General features: G+C 39.0%; 1 protein-coding gene across 4 annotated transcripts in view; it reads left to right on the top strand.

Moving 5' to 3' along the window:
- Window positions 1–13,136, top strand: part of LOC124138468 (major facilitator superfamily domain-containing protein 10-like) — a 43,729-nt gene extending 30,593 nt beyond the window's left edge. For all 4 annotated transcript variants that reach the window (XM_048385156.1, XM_048385157.1, XM_046505108.2 and 1 more), the window contains exons 6-12: window positions 5,059–5,253; window positions 7,945–8,038; window positions 9,137–9,248; window positions 9,577–9,632; window positions 10,767–10,910; window positions 11,397–11,534; window positions 12,509–13,136. In XM_048385156.1, coding sequence (XP_048241113.1) covers window positions 5,059–5,253; window positions 7,945–8,038; window positions 9,137–9,248; window positions 9,577–9,632; window positions 10,767–10,910; window positions 11,397–11,534; window positions 12,509–12,609 — 840 coding nt within the window. In that variant the 3' untranslated portion in view covers window positions 12,610–13,136. The remainder of the gene's footprint in view (window positions 1–5,058; window positions 5,254–7,944; window positions 8,039–9,136; window positions 9,249–9,576; window positions 9,633–10,766; window positions 10,911–11,396; window positions 11,535–12,508) is intronic.
- The last annotated feature ends 9,357 nt before the right edge of the window (window positions 13,137–22,493 follow it).

Genomic DNA, 22,493 nt, shown 5'->3' with positions numbered 1-22,493 from the left:
TGTAGTTTAGGGTTAATGTGGTTAATGTGATATAATACACAGCTATAACACACTGTAGTTTAGGGTTAATGTTGTTAATGTGATATAATACACAGCTATAACACACTGTAGTTTAGTGTAAATGTGGTTAATGTGATATAGTATACAGCTATAACACACTGTAGTTTAGGGTTAATGTGGTTAATGTGATATAATACACAGCCATAACCCACTGTAGTTAAGTGTAAATGTGGTAAAAGTGTTATAATACACAGCTATAACACACTGTAGTTTAGGGTTAATGTGGTTAAAGTTATATAATACAAAGCCATAACACACTGTAGTTCAGTGTAAATGTGGTTAATGTGATATAATACACAGCTATAACGCACTGTAGTTCAGTGTAAATGTGGTTGAAGTGATATAATACACAGCTATAACACACTGTAGTTTAGGGTTAATGTGGTTCATGTGATATAATACACAGCTATAACACACTGTAGTTTAGGGTTAATGTGGTTAATGTGATATAATACACAGCCACAACACACTGTAGTTTAGGGTTAATGTGGTTCATGTGATATAATACACAGCTATAACACACTGTAGTTCAGTGTAAATGTGGTTCATGTGATATAATACACAGCTATAACACACTGTAGTTTAGGGTTAATGTGGTTAATGTGATATAATACACAGCTATAACACGCTGTAGTTCAGTGTAAATATGGTTCATGTGATATAATACACAGCTATTACATACTGTAGTTTAGTGTAAATGTGGTTAATGTGATATAAAACACAGCTATAACACGCTGTAGTTCAGTGTAAATGTGGTTCATGTGATATAATACACAGCTATTACATACTGTAGTTTAGTGTAAATGTGGTTAATGTGATATAATACACAGCTATTACATACTGTAGTTTAGGGTTAATGTGGTTCATGTGATATAATACACAGCTATAACACACTGTAGTTTAGGGTTAATGTGGTTCATGTGATATAATACACAGCTATAACACACTGTAGTTTAGGGTTAATGTGGTTAATGTGATATAATACAAAGCCATAACACACTGTAGTTCAGTGTAAATGTGGTTAATGTGATATAATACACAGCTATAACTCACTGTAGTTTAGGGTTAATGTGGTTAATGTGATATAATACACAGCTATAACACACTGTAGTTTAGGGTTAATGTGGTTAAAGTGATATAATACAAAGCCATAACACACTGTAGTTCAGTGTAAATGTGGTTAATGTGATATAATACACAGCTATAACTCACTGTAGTTTAGGGTTAATGTGGTTAATGTGATATAATACACAGCTTTAACACCCTGTAGTTCAGTGTAAATGTGGTTCATGTGATATAATACACAGCTATTACATACTGTAGTTTAGTGTAAATGTGGTTAATGTGATATAATACACAGCTATTACATACTGTAGTTTAGGGTTAATGTGGTTCATGTGATATAATACACAGCTATAACACACTGTAGTTTAGGGTTAATGTGGTTAATGTGATATAATACACAGCCACAACACACTGTAGTTTAGGGTTAATGTGGTTAATGTGATATAATACACAGCTATAACACACTGTAGTTCAGTGTAAATGTGGTTAAAGTGATATAATACACAGCTATAACACACTGTAGTTTAGGTTTAATGTGGTTCATGTGATATAATACACAGCTATAACACACTGTAGTTTAGTGTAAATGTGGTTAAAGTGATATAATACACAGCTATAACACGCTGTAGTTTAGGGTTCATGTGGTTAATGTGATATAATACACAGCCATAACACACTGTAGTTTAGTGTAAATGTGGTTAAAGTGATATAATGCACAGCTATAACTCACTGTAGTGCATTGTAAGTGTGGCCATTGTCATAATTGTGGTGTGTTATAATAGGAAACAGATGTGTCTTGAAACAGCTGTGCTTATCAATACTAGCTCCACATATTCAATACTGTGTACAATTGACGCTACTGACTGAAAATCTGATCAGATAGTTTTTATGTGAATATGATTAAGTAGAAATGATTTTGTCAATACTGTGTTGTATTTCTGAATGTATTGTAATTTGGATGACCTAACTGTATCTGGGTTTTACAATGATGTAGCTCACCTGAGAAATAAGAAAACATGCAACTTGATGGATAATAACTTCTGGTTTATTGCATGTAGCGACGTTTCGATATAGATTCTTTCACCGTTATCAAGCTTGAGTATCTAGAATGCCGATCAAACAGTTACTGTATATCACTGTGTATAAGGCGAGTTTTTCTTACCACGAATTAGGGGGCTTTCCAGGGGGGGCGTCTTATTCACAGGGTTGAAGAGTTTTGATGTTTTTCCCCCCAAAACAGACAACCGTGAGCACGTAACACCGGAAATACCATGTCAACAAATCTGTAATGAAGTACCTAAACTAATCATGTAATTACACTGTCCGGTTATAAAAACAGTTCATTATATATCAGGACTTACCTAATTTGTAATCTATTTTATTGATTTTATTCAATATTGTTTATTTTCATTTTGGCAAAATTGTATGTGAAGTGATCGGAAGATCCCACAACTCGCATTTATCATAAATGCCATACTTTGACTCGCTGAAAGTCATATTTGTTGTATTATTTGTCAACTTTGTAAAGTTTTCACTATCATGAGCGGGAAGCATCGGTGGTGATTGGTCAAATTGTTCCATATGAAAAAAATATCCGGCAATAGCGATCAGCTGTACCAAAGTGCTACGCTAATGGTTATTAATATATTTCAAATATATATACTCGGACCCCGTGGTACCGCGGCATTCATCGTATCATGGCATTTGTGATTTCCGGTAGTTCACGCGTCTGTCTATTAATGCAAATCTGTAACCAGGAAGTGCTCGCTTCATAAACAATTTCAGTTTCCTCTAAATGTTCCGGCTGCTGTAAATAAGGAGTTATTAACGCGTTGATACTTACTTACTTTTTTAATATTGCCTTACCCATCTATCAATGGCCAACGATATAACCCGCAGTTCCCCAAGGAAACTTTCTCTATCGACATGAACTCGATCATCTGCATATTCATGGCGACTTATAAGGTAACGGAAGTTACGTAGCCCACACATTTTCCCCCCTCTCTGTGCCCAGAATCTGTTAAAAGATCATAAGGGCCATAATGCCATACTTAGAAATACGGACTTCACTAGTAGCCAAAAGATAAATACATACTTTGGTCATACTAGGAGTGCTTTTTATATATTGATTGTTGACTTTTAACATTTTTCGATTTTATTGACAAATTATTGTCATCCAAATTTTTTTTAAACAATCTTAAAGTATCATTTCTGATATTTTGTTTTTTTCAAATATTTTTCTCTTACTTTTCGGTAAATATGCATTTAATACCTATTACTGATAACACATTTAGAATTTTACTTGTGTTGTCTTTGCACTTGTCTGGACAAATCACTTAAGCATGTTAAGTCTGGCATCATCATACTAAGTGGTTGGTAGAATTATGTCCTGTTTTTGTCCAATTCAGACCTCCATACACAACTTTTCCCTGTACCTCGATACGATGGAGTTCTCTCCCTTGTCAAACAGAGCGCAAGGCCCGGCTTTTACTCGGAGCTACTAATGTAAATAATGAACATTTATCAGTAAAATATGCATTGTTAGATAAAATAAATTACATCTGACTTAGAGAATACAAATACCATATTCGACCCATTAAGCACCCAGGGCGCTTAAAAAAAGACAGAAGGGGTGGGCGCTTATTGGGGCCAATTCAGAGTCAAATGGCGTAAATTCATCAGTAGGCCTTACCGTATTTTCTTGAGAATAGTGCGCACTTTTTTTCTCCAAAAAACACAGCTGTGTAGAAGGGGGTGCGCATTATACACGAATTAATGATTGGGGGAGGGGCGCTTAATGGGGCGAATAAGGTAATCATAAAGGTAAGTGAGTGATTTCGTTTTGTTTAGCGTACATAACAAGTACCGCGATAGCCCGAGGTTGCAGTTTATTATTATTTTTAAATTTATTCCGAAAAAAAATAATAGTTTCATATTCAATTTTTTCGATAATTTGATGAAAATTCTTTAAAGTTATATTATTGAGTAATTATTAACCAAATCACGGTAGATTCCGAGAAACGTGTGTACAGCTACTTCCAGCTTACTTTACGAGAAAATAATTTATCTCAACTTTTAAATTGGTATTGACCAAGTTTAATTGTTATGATCTGTTAGTTTCCCTGATAGCTGAAGGGAAATGATGTAATTTGTTCTGCGGAAGACAAACACGTTTTTACTTCAAATATAGTGATTGTGTATGCGCTGGTGACGTGCTTCATTCTGATTCACTTTATAGACGGGTATACAAATTAACAACGATTTTAAAGGCTTGTACAGGGGGGTCCTCTTATACGTGGGGTCGCTTTATAGACAGCGATATACGGTAGTTCACCTGAAAATTCTTTGCTTTCAATATGCTAATAACCTGACATCTCCTCTGAATCCACAAGGCCTAGGAAGGCGAAACGTTTGCACTGATGATCCCAACAGTAGCGTCAAAGAAAAACTCAAGAACTCCAATATGATTCTTTACATGGCCACAACACGTTATTGTAATTGGTTCAGAGATTTTTGTAGTTGTATCTTTCCCTCATTGAGTTTTTTGTTAACACAATCTTGACTGCCTCCCTGGTCTAGTGGATGAATTGTCTCCCCAGAGAGTGGAAAGTTGGTGCTTCGATCCCCATCCATATCATAACAAAAGATGTTAAAAGTTGGTACTTGTTGTTACCCTGCCTGATGCATGTCAAATAAGGGGCTAAAACAAGGACTGGTCAGCTCGGAGTCAGAATACTGTGTCTGAGTAGGGTATTCATGTTAAACTGCAGCATGGTATTTCAGTGAACTAGCACTATAAAACCTGCTTCAGTATCTCAAACTATGTCTTATACTATTTTATACTGTCCTTCCTCAGCAAAACAACAGATGTCTTAAATATTTGTCAAGCTACAGATATCCAATATCCTCCTATATATATGTATATGTTGGCAGGCTTTGATAGGCATAGCCTTCTCCCTGGGCTTCATCATTGGACCTGCAGTGGGAGGAGGGTTCTCTGCTCTCACGCGGCACGAGGAGAAGGGAATATTCTACCTGTTTCCAGCCTTGTTTGCCTTCATCCTGACGGTGTCCGATATCCTCTTCATATACCTCTTCCTGGAGGAGACTCTACCAAGCTCTAAAAGGGTATGTATCATATATCGTGAATAGTGTATCATGGTATGTATCATATATCGTGAAGAGTGTATCATGGTATGTATCATATATCGTGAAGAGTGTATCATGGTATGTATCATATATCGTGAAGAGCGTATCGTGGTATGTAGACCGCCTCCGTGGTCTTGTGGTAGAGGGTCCGCCCAGAGAGCGGAAGGTCCATGGTTCGATCCCCGGCCGTGTCATACCAAAAGACATTAAAAGATGGTACTTGTGTGTATTGTGGTATGTATCATAGATCGCGAAGAGTGTATCATGGTATGTATCATAAATCGTGAAGAGTGTATTGTGGTATGTATCATATTATGAAGAATGCATTGTGGTATGTATCATATATCGTGAAGAGTATAATGTGGTATGTATCATATATCGTGAAGAATACATTGTGGTGTGTATCATATATCATGAAGAGTGTATTGTAGGATACATCATATATTGTGAAGAGCGTATTGTGGTGTGTATCATATATCGTGAAGAATACATTGTATGTATCATATATCATGAAGAGTGTATCATGGTATGTATTGTATATCTTGAAAAGTGTATCATGGTATGTACAGTCATATATCGTGAACAGTGTATCATGGTATGTGTTGTATATCGTGAAGAGTGTATCATGGTATGTATCATATATCGTGAAGAGTGTATTGTGGTATGTATCATATATCATGAAGAATGCATTGTGGTATGTATCATATATCGTGAAGAGTGTATTGTGGTGTGTATCATATATCATGAAGAATATATTGTGGTTTGTATCATATATCGTGAAGAATACATTGTGGTGTGTATCATGTATCATGAAGAGTGTATTGTAGGATGCATCATATATCGTGAAGAGCGTATTGTGGTGTGTATCATATATCGTGAAGAATACATTGTGGTATGTATCATATATCATGAAGAGTGTATTGTGGTATGTATCATATATTGTGAAGAGTGTATCTTGGTATGTATCATATTTTGTGAAGAGTGTATCATGGTATGTATCGTATCTTGTGATTAGTGTATCATTGTATGAATCATGGAGAGTGTATCATGGTATGTATCATATATCGGGAAGAGCGTATTGTGGTATGTATCATATATCGTGAACAGTGTATCATGGTATGTATCATGAAGAGTGTGTCATGGTATGTATGGTATATCGTGAAGAGTGTATTGTGGTATGTATCATATATCGTGAACAGTGTATCATTGTATGTATCATGAAGAGTGTGTCATGTTATGTATTGTATATCGTGAAGAGTGTATCATGATATGTATCATATATCGTGAACAGTGTATCATTGTATCTATCATGAAGAGTGTGTTATGGTATGTATTGTATATCTTGAAGAGTGTATCATGGTATGTATCATATATTGGGAACAGTGTATCATTGTATGTATCATGAAGAGTGTGTCATGGTATGTTATGTATATCGTGAAGAGAGTATCATGGTATGTATCATATATCGTGAACAGTGTATCATGGTATGTATCATGAAGAGTGTATCATGGTATGTATCATATATCGTGAACAGTGTATCATTGTATGTATCATGAAGAGTGTGTCATGTTATGTATTGTATATCGTGAATAGTGTATCATTGTATGTATCATATATCGTGAACAGTGTATCTTTGTATGTATCATGAAGAGTGTGTCATGGTATGTATTGTATATCGTGAATAGTGTATCATTGTATGTATCATATATCGTGAACAGTGTATCTTTGTATGTATCATGAAGAGTGTGTCATGGTATGTATTGTATATCGTGAATAGTGTATCATTGTATGTATCATGAAGAGTGTATCATGGTATGTATCATATATCGTGAACAGTGTATCATTGTATGTATCATGAAGAGTGTGTCATGGCATGTATCATATTTTGTACAGAGTGTATCATTGTATGTATTGTATATTGTGAAGAATGTATTGTGGTATGTATCATATAGTGAAGAGTTTCATGGAATGTATTGTGAAGTGCATCTTCCCGAGGCAAGAGAGTTAACTGACTATAAAGTCCTTTTTCCACCCTTGCCGAACTAGGCTGGTATTATGGAGTTACGTTTTGTCTGGACTAACTAGTCTATGCATAGTCCAATCAAAATCGCGCACCGAAATCAAAATCTGGTTCGTAAACTGTCGTGCAGATTTCGATCGATTGCAGGGTTTGCAAAGCATGTGCATCGCCAATTCGTTGTCAGGAGATATTTTCCAAATCCTTTCATGTTTTTAATCAAGGTGCTCATGTGATTTGATGCATTTTCGCGATGTAAGACCCGTTTTATCACAATATAGATCTTGATTATTGATCAGATCGTCCTGACTGGGCGTCACCATTTTGTGTGAAGCAAACGCAAGTGATACGAGAGGTGGAATCTGATTTGTCCATAGGAGAGTCTTAGAAGGGATATAATTGGTAATAGCCACTGGTGACGCAACGATCACGCCCAGTAATTCTAGCCTAGTTCGGCAAGGGTGGAAACTGGACTTTTAAAGTCAGTTAACTCCCTTGCCTCTGGAAGATGCGTGAAGTGTATATCATCGTATATATCACATATCATGAAGTGTATATCATAGTATGTATCTATTCTTAATGTTTGTCATGTGAAGTGGAAGAAAACATCATCTATTGACCCATCTTGGCAATTTTCCCACTTTGGTTGCCAGGTGCAGGATACGTCTTATATATGGGAGAATGCTGGCAAATTCATCAACACAAAGTCCATCTTTCAATTTGAACCTGTGCAAATGGGATCAGAAAGTAAGTTGTGTCGCAAGATTTGTTGAGCCTCACGGTAGGCAAGTGGTATTAAGATTGGCTCATCATCTGGGTTTGATTCCTGACAAGGGTGTGACGTCTAGTCGTCATCTACGTCTGTGGTAGCAGCTCCAGTATATATATACTCCTACTTTGAACTGCACTTTGTGTTAGGAACATTTATAGATTGTATATTTAGAAGATAGATTTATCGTTAGGACAGACCAAACATTGCAACTTGTAATAGTGTGACCTGGTATGGAGTCATCCCACTGATGCCATCTTTACATTGTCAGCTTGCTGTGGGATCACTTCACATCCTGCTACAAATGGAAGTGTTTCCTAGACCAGTTGTATTAGTATTTGCGTTTCCCGTGGAGAGTCCGGTTCAGAATAGGACCAAATCAACCAATGCTTGTTGTAAGAGGTGACTTGTTGGATCAGACAGACTTTGTGGTTGGATTGTCATCACGCCTGACAATTACTTGATTGTCTAATCCACACTTGATTCTTTACAGTCATTTAGGTAGACTATTGTTGAGTGCTGTGTTTAGCAACCCAAATAAATAAAAAATTGGTACCTTATTTTCTTGAGTATAGTGCACACTTTTTTGCCCCAAAACACAGCTGTGTAGAAGGGGGTGCGCATTATACACACTATAATGAGTTTCGAGAGACATTACCGTGAGCATGTAACACCGGAAATACCATGTCAACAAATCTGTACTGAAGTATGCAAATTAATCATGTAATTACACTGGTTATAAAAAGTGTTCATTGTACCGTATTTTCTTGAGTATAATGCGCACCCCCCTCTAGCGGATTCAGTATTTTGGAAAAAACAAACAGAATATTATGCGCAGAAAATTATTACACCGTACCCCTTCAGCGAATTCCAGTAAACAAACAGGTGATGAGAAACTTGCTCAGTACAAATTTGAAATTAGCGATAAAAAAATCACCAGACATGTTGATTTACCGTTTAAATTGTATTTTTTGTTCTGGTTGGCATTGTTTTTATATCTAGGGATTAAGATTACCTTAAGATTAAGATTACCACCCCCCACCCCCCAAGTAATATTGAGTTTTTGTTCTCCACAGGTAAGAAGTCTATACAACGCATCGGTCTTGTCTATTTCCTGTACATGTTCATCTACTCTGGCCTCGAGTTCACCTTGCCCTTCCTCATGACCTTCCGGTTTGGATACAACAAGTAGGTCAAATTGTTTGGGTCAACAAGTGGGTCAAATTGTTTGGATACAACAAGTGGGTCAAATTGTTTGGATACAACAAGTGGGTCAAATTGTTTGGATACAACAAGTAGTTCAAATTGTTAAGATACAACAAGTAGGTCAAGTTGTGCAAGTCCAGGTGCTGTAATTAAGCAGTGTGTTACTTGAAGACATTTTGACATAAATTGCAGTGTGTTCTGCAATGTGATTGGTTGAAAAGCACTGATAATGGGATCAGATCCTTAAAGTCATCCCATTCGCATAAATGTTTTTCAATGACTATCACAACTACTTTTTTCTTTCTCTCAGTCGAGGACAAGCGAAGATGTTTCTCATGATCGGTGTGATCATGTTCCTTGTACAAGGTGGGTCTTGTATGTTCTCATGTACCACTCTGCTTTGATATGGATACTGCAAATTTCCTCTTTGAAATAATAAGCATAATAATAATAATAATGATAATAGGCTATGTATTTTGTGCATATTTCCACACCACTCATGCTCAAAGCGCTATCATTACACCAGTCACTGAATCATTGTGCACTCAAGAATCATTCTCAGCTCCCTGGGGAGTATACAACCCAAGCTGCCAGTTAGGCACTGGAAGGTGTCAATTCACTGCTGGGTGAACAGAGGCACATTTCGAACAAAGTCACTTGCCCAAGGAGACACCACATGTGTTACATGTGCTTCAGTGTGGGGCAGGACTGAAGCCCTAGAAACTCTTAGAAGCCAAGCTGTCGAAACGCGGTCACCCATCCGCGACAGACGTTGCTTAACTTCACCTCATTTGTGACCGGTGCGCTGTGCACAGGACCACATCCACCAGGTGAAGGGAGAAGTTAACACAGAAATCGGTTCACACAGCGACATAGTGAAATCAGCAAGGCAGTAGTACTTAAATCCAGAACAGTGTCGGAAGCTGGCAGGAAAACAGTATTTTCAAATAGGCATCCCTGCTACTATTGCATGTAGGTTCGAGACCAGTCAGGTTGAGAAGGCTGGAAGTTGCCCTCTGTCGCTCTTATAAAGCACAGTCGGCCTTCTTGAAACTGTCGGGGGCGCCGTGATTCGCTATGCAGAATTGCATCCATTGGGCACGCCAGAAACCGAAGTGGTAAACGTCTGAGACCTGCATCATTTCGGGCTTTCCTCCCACATTAAGCTTGCACGCTGTGATATAACTGGAATAATGTTAAAAGCGGCGTTAAACAAAACTCACTCACTCACTCTGGAAACTGTCCCATCCAGAAACATTGAGAACAATCAATGTTGCTCATGTATAGGGGCAGATAACTCTAAATTCAGTGCAAAGCGCTAACTCCTCTCCACAGTTGTGTTGTGGATATACCTCTATGACATCATGTAATGTCCACAGCAAAACATTTCACTATGCCTTCTACGTGAGGCTCCGAACTTATCAATCAACCCTAGTTTGAAGGTTTACCAATAAGGATTATCATTAGAACAAGCAGTATACTGTAACAAACACTTTGCAGGCTGTTACACGCGGAAAGTGAAGGCCGGAAGAGAGAGGTCTGTGGCCAAACGGGGAATGATGCTTCTGATGCCCGCGTTCTTCATCCTGGGTATATCCCGGTGGGAGATGTACAACATGATTGTGTTCCCTCTATTTGCGTTTGGTAAGTCTCCATATTTGTCACTGGTTTGTTGGTGGATAAAACAATTTAAACCAAAAGAATTGTGGTCAAAAATAAATTAAACTTGCATTATAGCAAACTAACACAGGTTATGATAGAAATATGGTGTGTGGATTGTTTATTTGAACTTCATGCCAAAAGTTTACTTTCTTTACCATAATGAGTTACTTCCCTTACACATTTCACCTACTTAAAGTTTTTTAGCTTACCTGACTCAAAGGGGGATTAATCAAAAGTATTCTGGTTGTCGTCAGTGAAAAAATAATCTAGAAACAATGGAGTTTGATATTTTACAAGCGCTTCATTCATTTGTAAATTACAAAATCTACTGCCACATAATATTCATGAGTAAAATTATGGGTTGACGTATTATGAGTCAGTTAAATGTATCCCACATATGAGCTTATGAAGATAATGATTAAGATGATGGTGATGACAGTACAACAATCTATATTATTCTATTCACAGCCTCAGCAACAGTTGTGCCGTGCATGACGACCATGGTATCAGTGTGCGGTGGGGATGACCAGAAGGGCATCATCATGGGCATCTTCCGCTCCCTCGGGGCACTGGCACGAGCCACAGGGCCCCTCTTCTTCTCCGCAAGTAAGTCTTAGGCAGTAGACAGCTTCAGTTTCGTCGGGGCACTGGCAAGGGCCACGGGGCCCCTCCTCTTCTCCGCAAGTAAGTCTTAGGCAGTAGACAGCTTCAGTTCCGTCGGGGCACTGGCAAGGGCCACGGGGCCCCTCCTCTTCTCCGCAAGTAAGTCTTAGGCAGTAGACAGCTTCAGTTCCTTCGGGGCACTGGCAAGGGCCACGAGGCCCCTCCTCTTCTCCGCAAGTAAGTCTTAGGCAGTAGACAGCTTCAGTTCCGTCGGGGCACTGGCAAGGGCCACGGGGGCCCTCCTCTTCTCCGCAATTAGGTCTTAGGCAGTAGACAGCTTCAGTTTCGTCAGGGCATAGGACTGGGACATGGGTCCCTTGTCTTCTCCAGAGGTAAGTCCTCAGCAGTAGAAAGCTTCAGTTCCCTCAGGACACATGCCAGGGGACCTGTCTTCTTCTCCGCAAGTAAGTCATAGGAGGTAAACAGCTTCAGTTCCCTTGGGAATCACAGGGGGCCCAGTGGTCAAAGGCACAGCAATTCACTGTGAAATGATCGTGAGTTCAAATCCCGGTTCGCCCGATTATATCTCGGTTTGTCAGCACCTTACCTGTGCTTGTGGGTTTCACCAATGCGGTAAGCGTCAAAGACCTGCATCACTTTGCGCTTTCCTCCCACATTAAGCTGACAGGCTGTGATGTAACTGGAATGCTATTCAAAGTGGCTACTCACTAACAATTTATTGCCAGTTGTGGCTGCACTGTCACTTGTGACTTGGTAATTGTTCCTGGTCTGGAAGTGTTTTTTGGACTGAATGTACATTGTGGTATATTTTTTAAAAGACTTTTGAAGCTTTGAGGAAATGGTGATTGAAGGGGCTGCTTCTGTTTTTGAAAGTCCTTGCAAATATAATACCTCATGTTATTTTCTTAAAAAAACATCTTATGAATTATTTTAATGGCATGTGTTTTAATTTTCAGTTTTCTGGCTCATGGGAGATCACTGGTGTTACAATATTGGAGCTGTGTCACTAATCATTCCACTCCTGCTGCTGAGATCGAAGGAGAGGAAAGAGGACTGAGCAGCCATGTTGAAATTGTCGGCCATCTTGGAATGTCTGACACACATATCGGTCTTATGTCAAACGACGTCCAAAATAAGATTCTGGTGCTTCAGAAGATATTTTGTCCTTTTTTCAGAAAATATGAATTGTAAATAATGAATTTGGAGTAGAAAGTAAGACTAAATCAAAGTGTTCAGCTATTCGAACATAAACTCGAGATAAAAAATCAAAAGAAAATATTACTGAAAAAAGTGATATAAACATTAAGGTAGTTTATTAACAAACATCATAAATCTGATACTATCTATTGCATCAGGGTTTTTTTGCCTCATAAAGAAGTCATGATTAATGAATAGATATTAGTTATCTATATATCTTTTGTAAATATTTTTGAATTTTCTATTTTTACAGTATGACTGAGAATAAATTATTTTTTGGTAATATGTATAGATGGAAGTTAGAAATGTATACATACAATATTTGAAAGTGGACAAAAATGTCAGTCAGTGAGAGTATAAGTGTTTCGCATTATCCATGTCAACCGACATCCATTTGCACAAAAATCATCACTTGGAAAATTGCTCTCAATCATTTGTAATGAATTCAATTTTTCATATTTCTCATTAAAGTTTCAAAGTATTTACAGTATTTTCTGAAGATTACAAAATGCAAGTGTTAAATATATCAAATATATGTCCAACTGTTTGGATAAGTCACATTTCCAGCTCTACAATGCTCAGTAATATCATCATTAATATTTCTTATACAAATGATAAACAAATTTGTTGAATATATGAATATGTATCCCCATAATTTTCTTATGATATCTTTGATATTCTAATTCATACAATAACAAAATAACTCTGTTTTTAATCTCTCTTGTTCATATCTATTTAAAACCTAAATATGATGAGACAGAAATTACTGTACCTTTCAATATAAGGCCAAACTTGAAACAGTATCAGATTTAGAATTGACAAACAGATCGATTGCTTGGATTTCTGAAATGAGACGTACTGTTACAGAATTAAGCTGATCATGAATTGTATCATTTAGTTCTTGTATCATTGGTGAATTGTGTCAGTTGTTGAAGAGGTGTTGAGTGAAAAAAGTGGCCTTTCCCCTGGGCATTGCTGTGTTAAGCTGGAGTTTGAATGATAAAATCATTATTAGATATTGCAAAGTTTTCCATTATATTCATCGGCCTAGAAGCATTAAATGCATAATGACTCCTTGTCAGGTCTGATACTTTACAGTATTGACTGGAAAAATAGAATGGGGATTACCTGATGGTATACTCCCTAAATTTAAATCAATCTTATGTCACTTTTTGTTGGAAACCCCCAATGTCATTGTAGCTAACATGGCTTGACATGTTGAATCTGCTTTTGGCTCTTTATTATGTAATTGGGGCGGTTGGGTAGCCCAGTAGTTAAAGCGTTTGCTTCTCACCCCGAAGACCTGGGTTCAATTCCCCACATGGGTTCAATGTGTGAAGCCCATTTCTGGGGCTCCCCACCCTGATATTGCTGGAATATTGCTAACAGCGGCATAAGCCCATACTCACTTATTAAGTAACAAAACAATTATCAACTTTAGGCAGATTCAAGACCTTTTTTTAATGGATCCGGATAAATAGCATGTCAACCTTGGACTTACCTGTTATTAATATTGTTTTTATTGTCCATAAAAGCAGGTATTGACCTCATATATAGTCTGTAATTGTATGGTTTTACTTAGTAGGATAAACATGACACGTTTCTATGTGACATCATCCTCACTAGTCCAGGGTATTATATTGCGATTTTCATAAATACCCATAACCCATTTAGCTTCTTTTGGAGTATGATTCAGGTAACATGATGCTAAAAATTGCCTTCAGTCAAATTACACCCATCAGAGAGATACCTGTGAAGATCCGGGTTAGATTAGGTCTTCAGCAACCCATGCTTGCCATAAAAGGTGACAGGCTTGCTGATTTGGTTGATGCATGTCATCATATCACATTGGTGTAGATCGGTGCTCATGATGTCAATCACTGGTTAGGTCCTCTGTATTTATCATAATAAAAAGGAGATATAATACCCTTGGTAAACAAGGATGGTGTGATGTGGGCCAGACTGTTTTGTATATATTTTGTATGAATCTTCAAAGCCCGTATACTGTATGCTGCCATCTTTACAACGAACAAACATGCACGAGGGCCTACTGCAGAAGTCTTTGGTATTCAGTCAAATACCTTATGCATGAAACAGTGTTCATTGTAGCATAGCTGGCACCAAGGGGGTCAATTGGGAGAAATACATCTTCACCAACGATGTGGTTCATTTCAATATCAATCATACTTATGTGCTTCATGCCTTGAAATTCATTTTTAAGAATGATCAAGACAGTACATATTGGTAGCCTAGCAACAGTGGTAATCAAATAACATTCGTTAATAAACTAGATGTAGAAAAGATTACAAAAGAAACCAAAATAAAAAATGGGCTTTGACTGCTCTGCAAAAGAATTTGAATTAAAAGTTGGAATGAAACTAATATCAGTTAGTGTTTCTAAACTAATCCTGCTTTCAATTCAACACATCGTTAATACTTTAAAGATTCCATACTCTACGTTTCCCCACTAGCAGAGAATAGGGAAGCTTGTGGTGTAGTCACTGTTTCGAACCATGTTCCTGCTACAGGGAAACCACCAATAAGCCCTCCCGTTACTCCAAGCACAGAGCACAGGATTCTTTTGACTTCCGTGAAATATACACGGCCTCACTTCATTAGTATGAAAATCACTACCATACCACAGCCGTTTGTGTTCCATCTTCCCGAGGCAAGAGAGGTAACTGACTTTAAAAGTCCAGTTTCCACCCTTGCTGAACTAGGCTGGAATTCCTGGGCTCGATCATAGTGCCACCAGTGGCTATTACCAGTTATGTCCCTGCTAAGCCTCTCCTATGGACCAATCAGATTCCACCTCTCGTATCACTTGCGTTTGCTTCACACAAAATGGTGGCGCCCGGTCAGGACGATCTGATCAATAATCAAGATCTATATTGTGATAAAACGGGTCTTCCATCGCGAAATAATACCAGTCTAGTTTGGCAAGGGTGGAAACCGGACTTTTATAGTCAGTTAACTCTCTTGCCTCAGGAAGATGTATGTGTTCAGGGGTTAATTATTTCACTTAGATAGATATTCTGTTATTCTTCATCACTTGAAGGATATTCCTGAAGTCAGCAAGACCAGTACGTATTGATGATGATTAAATGAGTACAGGATAGTTTTTATTTTGTTTTTACGCCCAGAAAGAAGAAAACTTACCTGTACTTACAGGGCGAGATAGTTTGTAGAAGTAACACACATATACAGTAGTTAGTAGTTGTTTTCTAGTTGCTGATTAGGTGACTATTGAATGCAAGATGGATGAAGCAACTTGTAGTCTGTTCGTGTGGTCAGTGTCTTGAAGTGTGTATTGGTCAGGCTGTCCTGACACTGACCAGAGTGGTCTCATCTTGACCCGACAGTGGTCAGTCAACGAGGTGTCCGTGTGCTCCCGATTTGATCTCACAATCTACTTTGGACTGATGAAAACAGCATTTAGCATCACTCACTCACTCACTCACTCAACTCATGGACAGATACTTAGTCTTGTTTTACAACCATAAAATGTAAAAAAATGATATTTTGGTGGCAGGTTTTAGTGGGAAGTTGTAGATAAAGGGTGGTCTTCCTTGACCGATTAAACATATCACTTCATGTTTGGTACCACTATTACTATTATGTTTATACATTATTATACTAATATTATACTAATATTATACTAATATTATACCTGTGGTAACACACAACTGCTGCCATTGTCTTTTATACACTATTTGTAATATGTATGTGTTTTTATTGAATTTTATCTGCAGTGACTCCAAGGACATTTTGTGCATAAAACTGATAGTGTTTTCTTTAGAATGAATGCTATCTGATCAACCATTATGAATTGCTAGACTTTGGGTATTGTCTATCTCAATAGCATACCTTCGAGAACTGTGGATATCTTAAAATAATTACAAAGATATTCTTAAATTATTTTTTTATATTTTGATTAAAACATATCACATAGAGAAAACTAGGTGACAGTTGTTTGTTTGTGACAGAATACTTCAGTTAACCTGGTCATTTTCCAAATCAGTGGAACACCGTGATATAACTAGAATATTGTTAAAAGCGGCATTAAATCCAACTCACTCACTCTCTCCAAATCAATGGTCGCCATTCTATATTAGTGTCCTCAAGCGCGGGACAATTTCCAAACTGATATTCTGTTATGTTTCATGGTTTAAATGAAATACTGGCTATATATGTTGCTGGCTACAAGATAGTGTACAGTCATTTATGAAAATAGATTGTTGCACATTTTTGTACATGAATATCAAACATGCAAAAGGTAATACTTGCAATTGCACGTTGAAAAAAACTAAACTAAACAGCGGGGCACGGGTGGCCCAGTCAAAGGCGCTACGATTCGCTGTGCAGAGTCGCGTCCCTTGGGCACTCCAGAAACCTATGGTTGTGGATTCGAATCCAGGTTCGCCCCAATTATGTTTCTAGGTTTGTCAGCACCATACCCGTGCTCGTGGGTTTCACCGAGGTTCTAAACGTCTGAGACCTGCATCACTTTGGGCTTTCTCCCACATTAGGCTGACACGGTGTGATATAACAGGAATACTGTTAAAAGTATCATGAAACCAAACTCACTCGCTCACTGAACTAAACAGCATTATCTCCCCTTAGTTCTGAATTACCTCCCCTTGACTGTATGTGACCTTCCCTTGACTGTAATTGACCTTTTGTTGACCTAGTCAGATTGTAATCCACAATGAGACTGAAAGCAAGTGAAGATTCTGTGTGCTTATTTTCCTAGATATAATTTATTATAATTTACATTGAATATGATATGGCTGTGCAAAACAACATGACAAAATAGTGACAATTATGTATATATTGTATTGTTTACAGAACTTTTTAGAACTTGATATACCAACAACACTATCCAAATAACACTCCATACAAAACCACATTGCTAGCAAAACAACAAAGCTATAAAAAATATCACATAAAATGAATTGATTAATCAATACATCCAAAGATACCTATCATTCTACATGCTTTGGGTAGCAGTTTCTAACTAAGATAGCTTAAAAACTCTTTGTGTACTTTATCATTCTGATTGCAGGGTAGTCTATAATTTCTTCTTTAAAAGGGATTAATGGTCATGTTACTGTAAACTCATTTTTTGGAGAATTGGCAGACTTTGATTTCATCATATTAATCCAGATTGCTTATTGTGGTTATTGAATAATAATTGACCATATCATATAGTGCTTTTTGCTTATTTAGGTGTTGTTTAACTAATTATCCAGGAGTAAACAATAGGCCATTATAAGTTGATAACACGTTTGTCAGATTTGTTGGTCAAAACGTGGATCTTGGGTGAAGTTGTTTTGAAGGAAATGTATCATTATTAGTCATAATGTTCTTTTTCTGGTAAACAGGAAGTGATTCTAACAATCAAGTTATCAATTTGTCGTGACCTTTTTGTTTCAAGTCAGATGGAAAATGTTTGAACAAATCTGCTCACTTTCTGCATTGAAACATAGATATAAAATTGTTATTTATCTAATATTTTAATAAAAATGTTATTTTCCGACATGGTTTTGTCATCATATACAGATCAAGATGTTTGATCACATGGCCATTGGCTGATGTTTGTGACCACCTCCATGGTGTAGTGGGGGCACGGGTGGCCAAGTCGTCTAAGGCACCGCGATTCGCTGTGCAGAAGGGGACACGGGTGGCCAAGTTGTCTAAGAGTTGCGTCCCTTGGGCACACCAGAAACCTATGATTGTGGGTTCGAATCCCTGTTCTCCCCGATTATGTTTCTAGGTTTGTCAGCACCATACCCATGCTCGTGGGTTTCACCGAAGTGCTAAACGTCTGAGACCTGCATCACTTCAGGCTTTCCTCCCATACTGTTAAAAGAAAGCGGGGTTAAACCCAACTCACTCACTCACCCATGGTGTAGTTGATGTAGCGTCTCCCAAGATGAGTAGGTGGTCAGTGGTTCTTATACAAGCCATGTCAGTCCAAAATATGTTACAAGGAATGTACTTGTTACCCTGCCTGGCGTTCAGCATCAAGGGGATAAACAAGGACTGGTCGGCTCGGAGGCAGTATTTATCTGAGTGGGGTATCCCTTTAAACTGTGGCATGGTATCTTAGTGGGCTAGCACTATAAAACTAACATAAGTCCAGATAAGTGCCAGCACCCACACACTCACACCTGAATGCGGGTCACTGTATGAGTGAAATAATCTTCAATGTGACGTTAAGCATCATCATCATCACCCATTGAAAAGTTGTAGGATCAAGCTGCCTTTGATGTATATTTTCCAGTGCTGTGCTATTGTCTCCAGTGTGCAGTAATGTTGGAGGTCAAACCTCCAAACTGGTGTGGAGATGGTAGCAGTGGTGTTGATAGTAGTTTCGGTGGTTGGGGTGAAAGAGAGAGACCGAAATACATATGGTGTACATTGCCCCTATTTGTGACCAACGAAACAAACGACAACCAGGTTGAGAAACGGGCAGGTTCTCTGACGGGTCTCTGGGTCTGACCAATGAGTGTTCAGATTACATAGCACAAACGGCAATATTTCCCGTGCAACATATTTACAATCTTGCGGCTTTCTACTCTGCACAATCTCATAAAAATCAGATCTAAGTCACGTCAGAACGACCTTTCATCCGACCAATCAAAGCGTCGCTTACCAGATCATGAAAGTGACAGTTGGAATGTGTTTTCTATTCATGCAACCTCGAAAACGTTAACACGGGGTATTCCGAACGACAGTTACAGCCCGTACGACTGATATGTCAAAACTTATCGTCTATCTCTCGCTTCCATAGGAGTAACATTTGAACGGAAGAGGCGTTGCACAGTACGTGGGAAGCACTGCCAAAACACTCTCAACCATATATACTAGCCACATAAAGAAACTGTGCACGGAGAAAATATATTCTGGATTGAAATACAACACAGCAAGAACAAAATGATGCAGACGCTGTAGCAGCTGAATGATCGGACCATAAGAAAATGTCAACGGGACCTGAACAACATATGTTACGATGACGTCAGAAGATCAAAATGGAGTGGGGGGTCAAACGACAAAGTCACAAAGTCAATAACGGGTATGACCACCCTGTGCGTGAATCACAGCAGTGCATCGGCGTCGCATGGAGTCCACCAAATGGGCATGGAAGGCCTGGGGAATGGCCTGCCATATCCTCCTCAAATCCTGTGCCAAGTCACGGACGTTATCTGGAGGATGTGGAAGACGACGGAGACGGTGCTCCATTTCATCCCACACATGCTCTATTGGGGAGAGATCTGGATAAATTGCAGGCCATGTCAGTAACATGACATTGTTATGGTGAAGGGAATCCATTGCGACCCTAGCCGGTAGACACGTTGGCGCCCGTCACTGTGGAAAATGTTGAACCTCGATTCATCTGTAAAGAAACATTTCTCCACCATATTCGAGGTTGGCGAACATGATTTCGACACCATCTTAGACGGTTGACTCGATGACGGTGTGTCAGGATGGGACGTATGGCAGGGCTTCGTGGTCGAATCCCGTCTGACGTAAACGATTCCTGACAGTGTTGGGATGGATACGGCGCAGTCCAGGAATTGTCTGGGACGTCGTTACTGCCGTTTGGAACCTGTGTCGGAGATGTGTAACTCGAATCCATCTGTCCTGTTTTGGCGTCGTTACTCGGGGACGTCCTGAACGTGGGTGGTCGGCAACGTCATTTGTGTTCTGATAACGCCTCACCAATGCCGATATCGTGTTACGATGGCATTGGAAATGTGTTGCCACCTGTTGTTGCCTCATTTCCGCTCGGATCATTCCAATGGCTTCATGACGCTGTGCAGCTGTCAATCTTGGCATGATTTGCTTGTGATATGCTTGTGTCTGCGCCTGAGAAGTTTTGAATTTTTGAATGACCACAGATCATGCTTTCCAAAGTGACAGCGAATTTTGAGTTACACATGCTGTGTACAGCTGCACAGTATGCACGTGCAGTAACACATTGCACGTCCATAGGCCCCCATCAATGACGTCATATCGCATGGCACGTGCATGAGCGTTTGAATGTCTCCAATAATTGCTGTGTTCAAACCTATCTTTCATATATGGACGGTGTGCCCTTATATCTATATTTTCTCCGTGCACAGTTTCTTTATGTGGCTAGTATATATAGACATTCCGGAATGTTAGTTTGTTCAATTTTCAAATTTTAATCGAGAACTGTGTCGATATTTTTCAAGCGTAGTCGTAATGGAAGTCGCCAGATCGCCAGGGTGCCGTAAAGATCGAGAAAGCTGCTTTCTAATTGGCTGATGTCGACTTCTGGTTAGTCATTTCAGTGGTCGGTCAAAGTTCGCGAAAGGTTGTCTGACGTGACCCGTAATGGGATGTCCTCAGATCGTTGTTTAGCGGCAGGCAGAACTTAGACCTGATTTTAATGAGATTGTACTCTACACATTGTCTCAATATCAGGAAGTGGTAGAGTAATGAATTCACATGCAAATCCTACATGGACTCATTTGACTTTCGTGACTGAGCACGGCCTCATTTTATTTTAGAACGTCTTCAGCAACCCATGCTTGCCGTAAAAGGCGACTATTCTTGTAAGAGGCGACTAACGATCAGATGGTCAGGCTTCACTGACTTGGTTGATGCTTGTCATCGTATCGCAATGTGTGGCTCGATGCTCAGGATGTCAACGGCTGGCATGGATTGCTGAAGACCCATTCTACACCGGATCTTCCCGGGTCCCACAATCCATAGTAGTAGTAGTAGTAGTAGTAGTAGCAGCAGCAGTAACAGTAGCCCCGGTGGTGGTAGTAGTAATAGTAGTAGTAGCCTTAGTAGTAGTAGAAGTAGTAGAAGCCCTGGTAGTAGTAGTAGTAGTAGAAGCCCTGGTAGTAGTAGTAGTAGTAGTAGTAGTAGTAGTAGTAGTAGTAGTAGTAGTAGTAGTAATATCCCAGCTATATGACAGTGGTCTGTAATTAATCAAGTCTTGACCAGACACTCCAGTGTTTGACATCATGAGCATAGATCTACGCATTTGGATACGATGCTGTGCATCGTCCGAGTCAGTGAATCTGACCACCGATTACAACAAGCATGGGTTGCTGAAGACTAACACGAATCTCCACTGGTGAGTAGTAGTCATAATCACCATCATCATCAGTAGTAGTAGTAGTAGCAGCGGTAGCAGCAGCAGCAGCAGTAGTAGTAGTAGTAGTAGAAGCCCTGGTAGTAGTAGTAGCAGTAGTAGTTTATAGTAGTGGTAGCAGTAGTAGCAGCAGCAGCAGCAGCAGTAGTAGTAGTAGTAGTAGTAGTAGTAGTAGTAGTAGTAGTAGAAGAAGAAGATCTTCGCGGGTGAGTTGTGTTAGTGGTAGTGGTAGGCATTTCCCTTGACTCTGCACTTTACAGAAACTCCCACACATGTGTGTAGGCCGTGCTTTCGTCACACTGGGCGGGGTGTGACCAACTCAGCGTTAGACCGGGGCATGACCTTGTGCTGACCATCGCTTGAGTGGACGCGAGGTGGACAGGGGTCAGCTGAGGTGAAGTCTGGACCGATACAGGGTACACAGGGGTTAGCGTGAAATCTCGGACTCTTGTAAGTCATGCAATACTGTTATCAAGTAATAAAACCAAAAAGAGTTTGGTTTATTTCACTGACGTACAGCTCACAAAGATCCATGTCTTTCAGGTTGTCGTTGATAAAACATTATCATAAGTGGCAAATATGCTATGACACTTATGTGTTCCTTAGAA

Source organism: Haliotis rufescens, unplaced genomic scaffold, assembly GCF_023055435.1.
Source record: "Haliotis rufescens isolate VD_foot unplaced genomic scaffold, xgHalRufe1.0.p SCAF_54, whole genome shotgun sequence".
Lineage (NCBI taxonomy): Eukaryota > Metazoa > Mollusca > Gastropoda > Lepetellida > Haliotidae > Haliotis > Haliotis rufescens.
The sequence above is the reverse complement of the archived record's forward strand: the minus strand, read 5'-3'. Positions and strand labels throughout refer to the sequence as shown.